The 14,591-nt window shown below is 39.1% G+C and overlaps 1 protein-coding gene and 1 pseudogene across 1 annotated transcript in view; one reads left to right on the top strand and one right to left on the bottom strand.

The window, feature by feature from the left end:
• The window catches only part of LOC116094306 (vomeronasal type-2 receptor 1-like), a 15,441-nt gene extending 13,041 nt beyond the window's left edge, over positions 1-2,400 (bottom strand). Inside the window, exon 1 of the mRNA XM_031376166.1 lies at positions 2,347-2,400. Within this exon, the coding sequence (XP_031232026.1) occupies positions 2,347-2,400 (54 nt within the window). The remainder of the gene's footprint in view (positions 1-2,346) is intronic.
• Positions 2,401-3,674: 1,274 nt separating this feature from the next.
• On the top strand, positions 3,675-13,125 carry LOC116094305 (annotated as a pseudogene).
• Positions 13,126-14,591: the final 1,466 nt, after the last annotated feature.

Raw genomic sequence — 14,591 nt, 5'->3', positions numbered from 1 at the left:
TTCTACTTGTTTACTTGTATTCTCCTTTATTTCTTTAAGGAAGTTATTCGTGTCCTTCTTAAGTTCCTGTATCAGCATTGTGAGATATGCCTTTGGGTCCAATTCTTGCTTTTCCGGTGTTTTGGGATATCCAGGACTAGCTGCAGTGGGAGTACTAGGTTCTAATGAAGCCAAGTAGTCTTGGTTTCTGATGGTAGGATTCTTGCGTTTGCCTTTCACCATCTCTTGATTTTTGGTGATACATGTTCTTAGTGACTCTGACCAGAGCTTGTCCTGTCCCTGCCACCCGGTGGCTCTCCTGCAACTCGTTTGGCCTGTGCCTCCCTGTTGTCTGCTCCAGGTTTAGGAACTCACTGGAGAGAAGATGGCAGCTCTCACTGGAGACTCCAGGTCAAAGCAGTCCCTGGAGGCAGACCCTCCTCGTGCAAGGGAGGGGCAGCTAAGGTTGCTGATCCACCTCTGCCACTTGGAAGCTGAGAGGATCCTGTCCCTGCCGCCCGATGGCTCCCCTGCGACTCTCGGGGTCTGTGCCTCCCTGCTGACTGCTCCTGGCTTAGGAACTCACCGGAGAGAAGATGGCAGCTCTCACTGGAGGCTCTGGGTCAAAGCGGTCCCTGGAGGCAGACCCGCCTCGTGCAAGGGAGGGGCAGCTAAGGTCGCTGATCCACCTCTGCCACTTGGAAGCTGAGAGGACTCTGTCCCTGCCGCCCAGCGGCTCCCCTGCGACTCTTCCTTCTAAAGCTTTAAGGTATACTGTCAAGCTGCTACTGTCTGCTCTCTCCACTTTCATTTTGGAGGCACTCAGAGATATGAGTTTTCCTCTTAACACTGCTTTTATTATGTCCCACAGTTTTTGGTATGTTGTGCCCTCATTTTCATTAAATTCTAAAAAGTCGTTAATTTCTTTATTTCTTCCTTGAACAAGTTATCATTGAGTAGTATGTTGCTCAACTTCCATGTGTATGTGGGCTTTCTGTTATTTTTGTTCTTATTGAAGACCAGCATTAGTCCTTGATGATCTGATAGGATTCATGGGATTGTTTCATTCTTGTATCTGTAGAGTAACCAATTATATGGTCAATTTTGAAGAAGGTACCATGATGTGGTGAGAAAAAGGTATATTCTTTTTTTTTAAGATTTATTTTTTATTTATTTTATGTGTATGAGTACACTGTAGTTCTACAAATGACCATGAGCTATTATCATGTATGTTGTTGCTAGTAATTGAACTCAGGACCTCTGCCAGCCCCGCTTGCTGGCCCTGCTCACTCAGGGCCCACTCACTCCGATGTAATTCACTGTAGCTGTCTTTAGATGCACCAGAAGAGTGCATCAGATTTTATTATGGGTGGTTGTGAGCCACCATGTGGTTGCTAGGATATGAACTCAGGACCTTCAGAAGAGCAGTCTCTTACCCGCTGAGCCAGGATGAAATGTTCTACAGATAACTGTTAAATCCATTTTGATCAAAACTTCTATTAGTTTTACTATGTCTCTATTTAGTTTCTGTTTCCATGATCTGTCAATTGCTAAGAATTGAAGTCTCCCACCTGAACTTTGTTAGTCTGTGCCTTTTAAATGGGTAATTGAGTCCTTTGATACTAAGATATTCATGACCAATGATTGGTAACTTCTGTTAATTTTGATGGTGATGGTGATGGTGGAAGTAGTGCGTGTGTGTGTGTGTGTGTGTGTGTGTTTGTGTGTGTATGTGTTTCCTTTTTTTTTATTTTGCTAGAATGATACTATATATTTTCTGTGTTTCATGGGCGTTTTTAACCTCTTTAGTTTGGAGTTTTCCATCAAGCACATTCTGTATGGCTCAATTTGTAGAAGATACTATTTAAATTAGACTTTATCATAGAATATTTTGTTTTCTCAATCTATGATAATTGAAAGTTTTGCCTAGTATAGATTTTTGGACTGGTATCTGTGCAGTCTTGCAATCTGTAAGACATCTGTCCAGGCCCTGTGGGTTTTAGAGTCCACTGAAAAGTTGGGTGTAATTCTGATAACTCTGAAGTTATCTGTTACTTGAAATTTTTCTGTGTAGTTTTTAATATTCTTTTATTGTTCTATACATTTGGGGTTTTGACTATTAGATGACAGCAGGACTTTCTCATCCAATCTACTTGGTGTTCTATAAGTTTCATGAACTTTATAGATTTCTCGTATTTTACATTAGGAAATTTTTCTTCTGTGATTTTGTTGAACAGGCATTCTGAAACTTTGAATTGAAAAATCTTCCAGTATTCCTATTTTTCTTAGATTTGGTCTTTTGATATTTTCTCAGATTTCCTGGATGTTTTCTGTAAGGAACTCTTCAGATTTAACATTTCCTTTTACCGTGATATCAATTTCTTCTCTTCTATCTTCTGTGCCTGAGATCCTATCTTTCATGTCTAGTCTTCTGTTGGATATGATTGCATCTGTAGTTTTGTTGTTGTTGTTGTTGTTGTTGCTTACCTTGAATTTTCATATCCAAAATTCCCCTAGTTTATGTTTCCCTTCGTGCTTTTATTTCCCACAAACATCTGATGGAGTTTTGTCTTTAAGTCAGTTTTGTTTGTTTGTTTGTTTGTTTTTGTTTTTGCTTGTTTTTTCGAGACAGGCTTTCTCTGTATAGCCCTGGGTGTCCTGGAACTCACTCTGTAGACCAGGCTGGCCTCGAACTCAGAGATTCACGCCTGTCTCTGCCTCCCAGGTGCTGGGATTAAAGGCGTGTGCCACCACTGCCCGGCGCTTTTATTTCCATTTTGAGGTCTTTAGCATGTTCATTCATTTCTTTCACTTTATTGTGTTTTCCTGGATTTCTTTTGTCTTATTCATATATATATATTTATATACTTATTCATTCATTTATTCATTCATTAAATTTACATCAAAATTATAGTATACCCTCTTCTCCTAGTCACTCCCTTGTTTAGGTACTCCCTTCATCCCCTATTCCTATCTCCTCAAAAAGGGGAGTACCTGGGTACAAACTCACCTGGCACATGAAGTTACTTCAGGATTATGCACATCCTCTCCCACTGAGGCCAGATAGGGAAGTTCAGTTTGAGCAACAGGATCTATAGATAATCTACAGAGTCAGGGAAAGGCCTCACTCCAGTTCGTGGGGTACCTACATACGGAAAAGCTGCACATCTTCCATGAATGTAAGGGGGTCCTAGGTCTAGCATATGGATGCACTTTGGTTAGTTGTTCAGTCTCTTATAGCCCCCAAGAGTTCTCTGTCTTCCTGGGCTTCCTTAAAGGATTTGTTTATTTGCTGTTTCAGGGCTTGCATCATCTTCAAAAGATTGGATTTAAAGTATTTTCCTTGAGTTTCAACTGTGTTAGAATATCCAGGGTTTGCTGTAGAAAGATAGCTAGGCTCTGGTGATACCATATTGTCATGGGTGTTTTTGTTTGTTGCTTACACTAGACAATACTCATCCAGGTTTGAGGACAGAATATGGTTAGGTGACAATTTCTGACTCTGTCTTACAGGGTGAATAATTTTCCCTTGCTTTGCTTCCTCTCTGATCTTCTGGCTTGAACAGCATGTGGTAGTGGTGATCAAAGAGTCTTTAGGTTTAGTGGTGTCTGTCCACTGGAGTTTTGGTGACCTGTGTAACTTCTAAAGTATTGGGTGTTGGGTTCCTGTTTCCTCTGGGGTTTTGGAAATTGGCATGGTCTTAGGAGTTCTGGATACTGGGTTGGTCTGTGGGATTCCAGGTATCTCAGGGTCCTGAGGTTCTTAATAATTGCAAAGTCTCTGCATGAGGACAAGTCTTTTGCCACCATTGTGTTTAGGAGAGGACTAAATTGACGTTATATTCATGTAATGAAGCTGATTTTTTAACTGGAAATTTTCTTCATTTACATTTCAAATGTTATTCCCTTTTCCAGTCCTCCCCCTCTGAAACCCCTCATCCCATCCTCCTTCCCCCTACTTCTATGAGGACATTCTTCCCACCCACCCACTGCAACCTCCCTGCCCTCAATTCCCCTACACTGGGGCATCTATCCAGCCTTAATAGGACCAAAGACCTCTCTTCCCATTGACATAAGGACATCCTCTGAAATGTATGCAGCTGGAGCCATATGTATTCCTTTGTTGATGGCTTAGTCCCTGGGAGCTCTGGAGGGGTGGGAGGGACTGGTTGGTTGATATTAATATTCTACTTGTGGGGTTGTAATCCCCATTAACTCCTTCATTCCTTTCTCTAACTCCTTTATTGGGGACCACACAATCACTCCAATGGTTGGCTGTGAGCATCAGTCTCTGTATATACAAGGCTCTGACAAGGCCTCTCAAGAGTCAGCTATCTCAGGTTCCTTTCAGCATGCCCTTCTTGGCATCCACAATAGTGTCTGAGTTTAGTAACTGTATATGGGATGAATCCCTAGGCGGGACAGTCTCTGTATGACCTTTCCTTCAGTCTCTGCTCTACACTTTATCTCCATATTTGCTCCTGGGAGTATTTTATTCTCCTTCTAACAAGGACCAAAGCATCCACACTTTGGTCTTCCTTCTTATTGAGCTTCATTGGTCTGTGAATTATATTCTGGCTATTTGGAGCTTTGGGGCTAATATTCACTTATCAGTGAGTGCATACCATGTTGTTTGAGTTTTTTGTTTGTTTTTTGGTTTTCTTTGTCACTGGGTTACTTCAATCAGGATGATATTTTCTAGTTCTATCCATTTGCCTAAGAATTTCATGAATTCATCATTTTTAATATCTCAGTATACTCCATTGTGTATCTATTCCTCTGCTGAAAGACATCTGAGTTCTTTCCAGCTCCTGGCCATTACAAATAAGGCTGCTATGAACATAGTGGTGAATATGTCCTTATTACATGTTGGAGAATCTTGTGGGTATATGCCCAGGAGTGGTATGCCTATGTATTCAGATGGTACATGTGGTACTATGTCCAACTTTCTAAGAAATCACCAAACTGATTTTCAGAGTGGTTATACCAGGTTGCAATTCCACGAGCAATTGAAGAGTGTTCCTCTTTCTCTACATACTTGCAAGCATCTGCTGTCACCTGAATTTTTGATTTTAGTCAATCTGTGTGGTGTAAGGTAGAATGTGGTGTGAGGTGGAATCTCAGTAATTTTTTGATTTGCATGTCCCTGATTACTAAGGATGCTGAACATTTCTCTATGTGCTTCTCAGCCATTCAATATTTCTCAGTTGAAAATTTTTGTGTAGTTCTTTACCCCATTTTTAATAGGGTTTTTTGATTATCCAGAGTCTAACTTCTTGAGTTCTTTGTATATATTGGATATTAGCCCTCTATTGGATGTAGGATTGGTAAAGATCTTTTCCCAATCTGTTGGTTGTGGTTTTGTCCTATTGATAGTATCCTTAGCTTTACATTAGCTTTGTAATTTTATTAGGTCTCATTTGTTGATTATTATTATTATTATTATTATTATTAGATATTTTTATTTACATTTCAATTGATATCTCCTCTTCCCAGTTTCCTCTCTGAAAAAAAAAAAAAAAAACCCTGTTCCCTTCCCCCTCCTCCTGCTCACCAACCCACCCTCTCCCTCATCCTGGCCCTACACAGGGGCGTAGAACCTTAAAAGACCAAGGGCCTCTCCTCCCACTGATGTCCAACAAGGTCATCCTCTGCTATACATATGCTACTGGAGCCATTAGTCCCACCATGTGTACTCTTTTGTTGGTGGTTTAGTCCCTGAGAGCTCTGAGGGTACTAGTTAGTTCATATTGTTGTTCATCATAAGGGGCTGCAACCCTTCAGCTCCTTGGGTCCTTTCTCTAGCTCCTTCTTTGGGGACCCTGTGCTCAGTCCAATGGATGGCTGTGAGCCTCTATTTCTGTATTAGTTGAGCACTGGCAGAGCCTCTCAGGAGACAGCTATATCAAGCTCCTGTAAGCCAGCACTTTCTGGCATCCACAATAGTGTCTGGGTTTGATGACTGAATATGGGAAGGATTCCCAGGTGGAGCAGTCTCTGGATTGTCCTTCTTTCAGTCTCTGCTCCATAGTTTGTCTCTGCAACTCCTTCGATGGGTATTTTGTTCCCCCTTCTAAGAAGAAATGAAGTATCCACACTTTGGTCTTCCTTATTCTTGAGATTCTTGTGGTTTGTGGATTGTATTTTCGGTATTCTGAGCTTCTAGGCTAATATTCACTTATCAGAGAGTATATGCCATGTGTGTTTTTTGTGATTGGGTTACCTCACTCAGGATGATGTTCTCCAGATCCATCCATTTCCCTAAGAATTTCATAAATTCATTGTTTTTAATAGCTGAGTTGATCTTAGAGCATAAGGCATTGGTGTTCTGTTCAAGAATTTTTCTCCTCTGCCCATGTGCTCGAGGCTCTTCCCCACTTTCACCTCTAGTAGTTTTAGTGTATCTGGTTTTACGTGAAGGTCCTTGATCCACTTGGACTTAAGCTTTGTACAGGGAAATAAGAATGGATCAATTTGCATTCTACTGCATGCTAACTGCCAGTTGAACCAGCACCATTTCTTGAAAATACTGTCTTTTTTCTACTGGATGGTTTTAACTCCTTTGTCAAATATCAAGTGACCATATGTGTATGGGTTCATTTCTGGGTCTTCAATTCTATTCCATTGATCTACCTGCCTATCTCTGTACCAAAACCATGAAGTTTTTATCACAATTGCTCTGTAATACAGCTTGAATTCAAGAATGGTGATTCCTGCAGAAGTTCTTTCATTGTTGAGAATAGTTTTTGATATCCTGGGTTTTTTGTTATTCCAAATGAATTTGCAAATTTCCCTTTCTACTTCTAGGAAGAATTGTTTTGGAATTTTGATGGGGATTGCATTGAATCTGTAGATAGCTTTCTGTATGATGGCCATTTTTACTATATTAATCCTGCCACTTGAAGAGCATAGATATCTTTCCATCTTCTGAGTTCTCCTTAAATTTCTTTCTTCATAGACTTGAAGTTATTGTCATACAGATCTCTCTCTTGTTTGGTTAGAGTCACATCAAGGTATGTAATATTATATGTGACTACTCTGAAGGGTGTTGTTTCACTAATTTCCTTCTCAGTCTGTTTATCCATTGAAAATAGGAAGGTTACTGATTTGTTTGAGTTAATTTTATATCCAGCCACTTTGCTGAAGTTGTTTATCATGTTTAGGAGTTCTCTGGTGGAGTTTTTGGGGTCACATAAGTATACTATCATATCATCTGCAAATAGTGATATTTTGACTTCTTTCTTTCCAATTCGCATCCCTTTGATCTCCTTTTGTTGTCTAATTGCTCTAGCTAGAACTTCTAGTACTATATTGAATAGATAGGGTAAGAGTGAGTAGCCTTGTCTAGTCCCTGATTTTAGTGGGATTTCTTCAAGATTCTCTCCATTTAGTTTGATGTTGGCTATTGGTTTGCTGTATATTCCTTTTACTATGTTTAGGTATGGGCCTTGAATTCCTGATCTTTCCAAGACTTTTAACATGAAGGGAGACTTATGCTTTTTAAGCATCTAATGAAATGACCATGTTGTTTTATTCTTTGAATTTGTTTATGTAGTGGTTTATGCTGATGGATTTCCAAATATTGAATCATTCTTGTATCTCTGGGATCAAGTCTAATTAATCATGGTGAATGATTGTTTTGATGTATTCTTGGACTCACTTGGCAAGAATTTTATTGTGTATTTTTGCATCAATGTTCATAATGGAGATTGGTCTGAAGTTCTATTTCTTTGTTGGGTCTATATTTGGTTTAAATATCAGCATAATTGTAGCTTCATAGAATGAAATGGGTAGTATTCGTCTGTTTCTATTTTGTGGAATAATTTGAAGAGTATTGGTATTAGGTCTTCTTTAAAGATCTGATAGAGTTCTCCACTAAATCCATCTGGTCCTGGGCTTTTTGGTTGGGAGACTATTAATGACTGCTTCTATTTCTTTAATTAAACTATTCCTATAACTGTTTAGGTTGTTTATCTGATCATGTTTTAACTTTGGAACCTGGTATGTGTCTAGAAAATTGTCCATTTCATCAAGATTTTCCAATTTAGTTGAGTATAAACTTTTGTAGTAGGATCTGATGATTTTTTTGGTTTTCCACAGTTTCTGCTCTTATTTCTTCCTTTTCATTTCTGATTTTATTAATTTGGATACTGTTTCTTTTAGAGACTAACCCTCTGGTTTGTCTTGCTAAGGATTTGTCTATCTTGTTGATGTTCTCAAAGCACCAGCTCCTGGTTTTGTTGATTTTTGTATACTTCTTTTTGTTTCTATTTGGTTTATTTCAGCCGTGAGTTTGATTATTTCCTGCCATCTACTCCTCTTGGGTGTATCTGATGAAGCTGATTTATATGTAATTCAAACAAATTTGAAATTTGTAAATAGTACCAAAAATATGTATTATGCCTTAAATTGGTTATGGTTTTGTATGCTTAACAGTTATAGGTTTATTTTGTTTTGTGTTATTGTTTCTTTGGGTTTGGTTTTGATTTTCTGATCTGAAGTCTTACTAGATTGTTCAAGCTGTCTCTAAGCTAGACTACAAAACATATTTTACCAGGTTTTAAATGATTATCTCCCAAGATTAATAGGCAAATGCCTGGTTTACCCTGAATATCAGGTACACATCCATACAGAATATAAAAATACAAAGAGGCCTATAGTTCTCATTGATATTTCTAAATATAGTGAGCAAAAAAAACATGACAAGCTACACCTTCTCTGTATCACTTGTGTTGTACCAAAGACAGGGGTCTGCTGCTGAGGCCGATGGCTCTCTCTCTCCCTGGTGTCAAGGCCTGTGGTCTTGGCACACATTTGTTAAAAAGGAAACAAAAGTATAAAATGAGATATTTTATTGTAGGAAAGAGATAATAGGCTGGCCAAGTAGAGAGAAGGAAAGGAGAGAAGGAGAGAGAGAAAAGAAAGAGAGAAAGAGAGAGAAAGGAAAGGAAGAAAGCAAGAGAAGAACAAAGGGCTGGGAAGAGAGGGTAGAGAGAGCAAGAGGAGAGCAGAGGCAAAGAGCCAGAGAGCAAGAGAGAGAGGGAGGAAGAGCAAGAGAGCAAGAGAGCTAGGAAGGTGCAAACCACCCCTTTTATAGTATGGAGCATGGCATGTCTGGATTGTGATCAGATGACTAGGGATAGGGTCCAGCTAGAATGCTGGGAGCTTGGGGCATTGTCTGCCTGATAGAGCACACATCTCCTGCAGAGGCAGCTGTGAGGGGTTGTGACTGAAACAGGAACCAAAGACTCAGCAGTTCTCCTCTGCTAGCAGAAAACTGCTCACAGAGGCTCCAGGGTTCAAAGCCAAATACTCTACTGAGCCTAAGTTACCTGAGCAGACCACTGCCCCACACTGCCCCACACAATTGGTTACATTAGTAGTTCTCATTGAACAGGTCATTCTTTTTTCTGCCAGCCACTTGGATAGATGTCTAAGTATAATATAAAATATTTTAGGATGCACAGGCTGAAAGAAAATATCATTCAGGAGCTGAAGATGAATATGACATTACAGTTCTCATCAAACCAGGAACAGTCTTAGCAAACTGTCCCATCTAAAGCATCTAATGTGATAGTAGTTTGCTCTTGATCATCAAGGTGAAAAAACATTGTTGTTATAGTTTGGCATCTACAGAGTCAATCACATTATTGTCCTTTAGATGAAATTCTTTCCAGGCTGTCCATATTATCATGCCTTGTCTGTAATCTTTGCTCAGAATCTTCTGCTCATCTTCATTATAAATGGTACAAATGTCTCCAAGTATATGCAAACCAGAACTTTCACCATTTCATAAGTAGATATGCTTCAAGGTCTTATGTCCACTGTCTTTGTCTTTGCTAGCCTCCAGATTCTTTCTGTGTTATGCACACTCGTCTACTCCAGTCACATTTAAAATATTAGGGGTAAAATTTTGATTAAGGATAAGAGGCAATAAGAATCTAAAAGGAGTTCTGCCTCCTGGATTTTAGACAGTCGCTGGTATCCCCTAACTCAGACATGTTCTAGATTAGTCTTTTTAATCGTCAACACGGCCTCATATTTAGGCATAAAGGTACCCCAAGAAATGATTCGTTAATGGTTAAGATTGGGCATTATTTCTTGGTCAATACAATGTTTCTAACCTATCCTGGTTTATTACCAAGCTTCCCATAACTTATAATTTCTCTCTAAGAAACTGTCTTGTTAGAACTAACAAGGGTCAGACACATTTCTTAGGGCAATAATAGTTTACAATAGCTAGAAATGTTTTACATACTAGAGAGTGATGAAGGGCTTTCCTCACTTAAGGACATTAGCTAGGAGAGTCAGGTCAGACCCTCCTAGTCATTGCCTCTAGCAGAATCAGAAAATTAGCCTAGAAATACCAAAATGCCTCAACAGGGAGGGCTCCACCCCTCTTCACACCTGACAAACAAATCTCACTGACCTTGATGTGCGGTCACTTGTCTACGTGACCTCAGTCCAGCTCCTGTTGCTGTACCCCACCTGCCTACATGACTCTTGTCATCTGCCCTGCTTGTTGTATGCTACTTAAGTCTGCTTGTCATTTTGTATAAGGAGAAGGACTTGGAAAAGGACTAAGACTTGCAAAAGGACTTGGACTCACATGCAGGACTAGCACTATGGACTCACACTAAAACTTAGATGAGTTAGGACTCAGATTCATACAGTCCACAGTCCCCTGGGCCCAGAGTGCTTGGGCCCGGGCGATGTAGCACCAGTTCAAAAGAGATAGCTACTGCTTTAGACCCAGTGTGTTTTAAATGGCCTCAGATGTGCCTTAACTATTGAGCTGCCAGATTTACCATCTCTCTTTTGCAATGACTGTAAAAGTCTGATGCCATTTTTAAGAAATACATTCAGATCCTCTACTTCATGTGTCGTCTCTGCCATCATTTCTTCGCCTATGTCTTGTTGACCTGACTAGGACCCCCGTTTCTCCCGCGGGTTGAGGGAGGCCCAGATTGGCCGGCCTGTGGCATTTCTGTACAAAAGTATGTCCTCCAGGGACCTGGAAGGGGATTCGCCAGGGACAACCCATATGCTATTTGATTGCATCTTATGTGAGGATGGATATGTGTCAGAGAAACCAGGTAGAGATGGTCAATTTTTATGAATAGTAATGCAATTAGATTAAACATTTTGTGACAAAGATATCCTTGAAATCCTTTTTTTTATAAAATGTATAAGCAATGTATGGCAAAATAGTTAACATCTATCAAGTTATTAAATATTCTCTGCAGTAAAATGAAGGAGAATATTGTTTTCACTGCTACAGTTGGAATAGACCTACAACCTTGTACATAAGGAAACACCAAAGTAAATACATAAAACATAAAATATGATTAAAATTCATGGCATCTTCTATGTACTTGTTTTTGAACTAGACTGAACAATATCTGCAGTTAGAGAAAAATGCACAAATTGCCCTAAAAGTGCACAAAAGCACTGAAGGCACATGCATTGCACAGTGGCAGAGACTTGGACTTGCAGTCTGCTCAGTTGCTGCTCAGTGGGGGTGACATAGACAGGACTGGTTTCTAGAAATATGTTAGAGCAGACTTATTTATATTTCTATTTATTTTTTTGTTGAATACACAAAACTCACTTGTCTTTTGTCACATAGCCCACAAGAGTGATCCCGTAAAATGATAAAATGGTCTATAACTCTGTAACCTACACAACTTGCTTGTTAAAGTTACCACAGTCTCCACAAAGAATTCTATCCAGAGCTGTCCAGACCAGGGGTCAGAGTAACTGAAAGGAAATGCCTGTTTCACCTGAATCTTTAAATTAACACTGACTCGACCCATTCCATCATCTGCCATAACCTTACCTCAACTAGATTTTCCTTGTTCAAAAATGCTTCATCTCTGAGCCTCCCACCATTCTTAGGAAACTCAGGGACCAGTATTGGTGGTTTTATTTTCCTTTCCATCATCACCCTCATCACTCAATAAATTAGCATTTAAAGTTGGGCACTTTTGAGTAGGCAAATACATGACTCTCTTCCATGAGGGGGTGTGACGAGAGAATGGAAAGACTAAGGATTTAACCAGCTGTGTCCTAGCCATTTGATTGTTTCATATCACAAGCTGTGAATTTTTTCTTCCTGGGATGTTATCAAGTTGATAAAGACATAGACCTCTTTCTTCAATAGATAGTTAGAGGAAAAGAAAGGAGCTCATCTATAGAAAAAACTAATGCAAGAACAGTTCACTTTGAGAAAAAATGATCAATTCCAGAAATTGAAAACAATGTAAATCTGTCACAGCATCACTACCAATGCCATTTACATACTGTAATTTTAAGATATTATGTAGATTTTATTGTAGATTTCCAGTAAACCCTGTTTAGGTCCTTAACTGCCCCAGACAGTTCTTAGTTAAATGTGACAATTTTTTTTAAAGTCAATAATCAACTATCTGTTTTTCATTTATTTTCACAATAGGACAAAAGTTTTGTGATCCATGTGGTGAAGATGACTGGTCTAATCCACAGAAGAGCAAGAGTGTGCCAAAGCTTGTGGAATTCCTCACTTATGAGGAGGCCCTGGGATTCACCTTCATCATCCTTTCCATATTTGGGGTTCTAGTTGTTTTGGCAGTCACTGTTGTGTATGTAATCCACATGCACACTCCATTAGTGAAAGCCAATGACAGGAAGCTAAGCTTCCTCATTCAGATGTCTCAGGTTATCACAGTGCCGTCATCCATGCTGTTCATAGGCAAGCCATGCAACTGGTCCTGCATGGCCCGCCAGATCACTCTGGCCCTGGGCTTTTCCCTTTGTCTGTCTTCCATTCTTGAAAAGACTATTTCACTCTTTTTTGCATACAGGATTTCCATATCTAAAACCCACCTTATATCTATGCACTCCGTCTTTCAAAAATTAATTGTCCTGATCTATGTTGTAGGAGAGATTAGAGGATATATAGCATACTTGATATTGGAGCCTCTGAGCATGTTTAAGAATATTGAAATTCAAAATGTAAAGATCATTTTTTAATGCAATGAAGGTTCTATTGAGTTTCTGTGCTCCATAGTTGGGTTTATGTTCTTCTGGTTCTGCTGTGTTTTCTTACAACCTTTGTGGCTGTCAGATAACTATTATGAAGGGAAATGTGGGCAAATTGTACACTAGTGTTTTCTGAACAAACATCTATTCACTCACCTATCCACCAATATTTCTCCTGTCTTCTGCACCATATACAGCATTATAACCAGTAGATAAGAATTTGTACAGTTGTATGAAGAGCAAAGAAATGGATTTTTTTGGTCAATTCTAAGTTCAATTTATTTTAGTGAAACTATATTCTCATAGAAATACCTCAAATATAGAGCAATTTCTGTAATTCTTGCTATTCTCAACTCAAATATTTACTTGTAGTTTTGGTTGGTGATCTTCAGTAATCCATCAGTGGTAAGGTGTACCTGCTTCTGTGAAAAAACTCTCCCTTATCTATAAATAGCCCTAATGATACTCATTCTCTTTCTCTCTCCCTCACTCCCACTCTCTTTCTTTCTCTTCTCTCTGTCTCTCTGTCTCTCTGTCTCTCTCTCTCTCTCTCTCTCTCTCTCTCTCTCTCTCTCTCTCTCTCTCACACACACACACACACACACACACACATACACACACAGAGAAAAGACATCAAGGTAGAAAGTAGAGAAGAGGTATAAGAGAAGTAACCAGGTCAATATGACTGGACATGCATAAAAACATCAAAGAGAAACATACTATATAGACTTAACATAGTAGTAACTATATCTGTTTAACTTTAATAAAATAAAATGTAGTAATACAATAGTTTAAATTAACAGAAAAAAATTGCTAGACATTGGTAACACACTCCTTTATCCCAGTCACTCAGGCAAAAACAAGTGGAAAAAAATGGAGTATGCCAGAGGAAGATTATTCAATAAATTCATTCACCTACATCCATGCAATGGACTCAAATACCTTTAGTTCTTTTGAATACCTTCAATGGGTGAATAAACAAATTCCCCACAAAAATCAAAACAATCTCATCTCTCATCTTCCTTACAGAACTCATTGTCCATAAATTTGTACTCCTCTGTCCCCAAACTCAGATAATAACCCAGTTTTCATTTCTCACTGTGCTGCCCTGACCCCAGAAAGAATTCAATTAGAGAAAAAAGCAAGACTTCTTCCCCAACCCCTGCTTTGTGATCTGAGGACCATAAGGCCCCTTCTCAGATCCTATGTAAAAAACAATAGTTATGGTCTGGGCATGTGGTCATTGGGTCAATGCATTCAGAATGTCTATCCAAAATGAAGTTTAGGGATTAATTATAATTATAATAATATATGTAACAGGAATTTTGCCTATTGTTTTTAGATATAAATGAAAGTGTGTTTAGAATCATATTTTCCTTACAGACATAAGTATACAAGAATTTAGTACCCCAAGCATGTAAACACAGACCTAACTGGGAGCACAAGTATAGTTAGAGATGTAGAAGCAGTATGTTCCTGGCCAGTTCAAGTCTGAGACCTAGACAGTTAGTGAAATTTGCAGGTGCCTGGGAATAGATAGACCACTATCCTAGAATGTCAATGAAGGTAGGCAAAGATAGCTTCTAGCAGTT

The sequence above is a fragment of the Mastomys coucha genome, unplaced genomic scaffold (genome assembly GCF_008632895.1).
Source record: "Mastomys coucha isolate ucsf_1 unplaced genomic scaffold, UCSF_Mcou_1 pScaffold16, whole genome shotgun sequence".
Lineage (NCBI taxonomy): Eukaryota > Metazoa > Chordata > Mammalia > Rodentia > Muridae > Mastomys > Mastomys coucha.
Note: the sequence above shows the minus strand (reverse complement) of the source record. Positions and strands in the feature narration are given on the sequence as shown.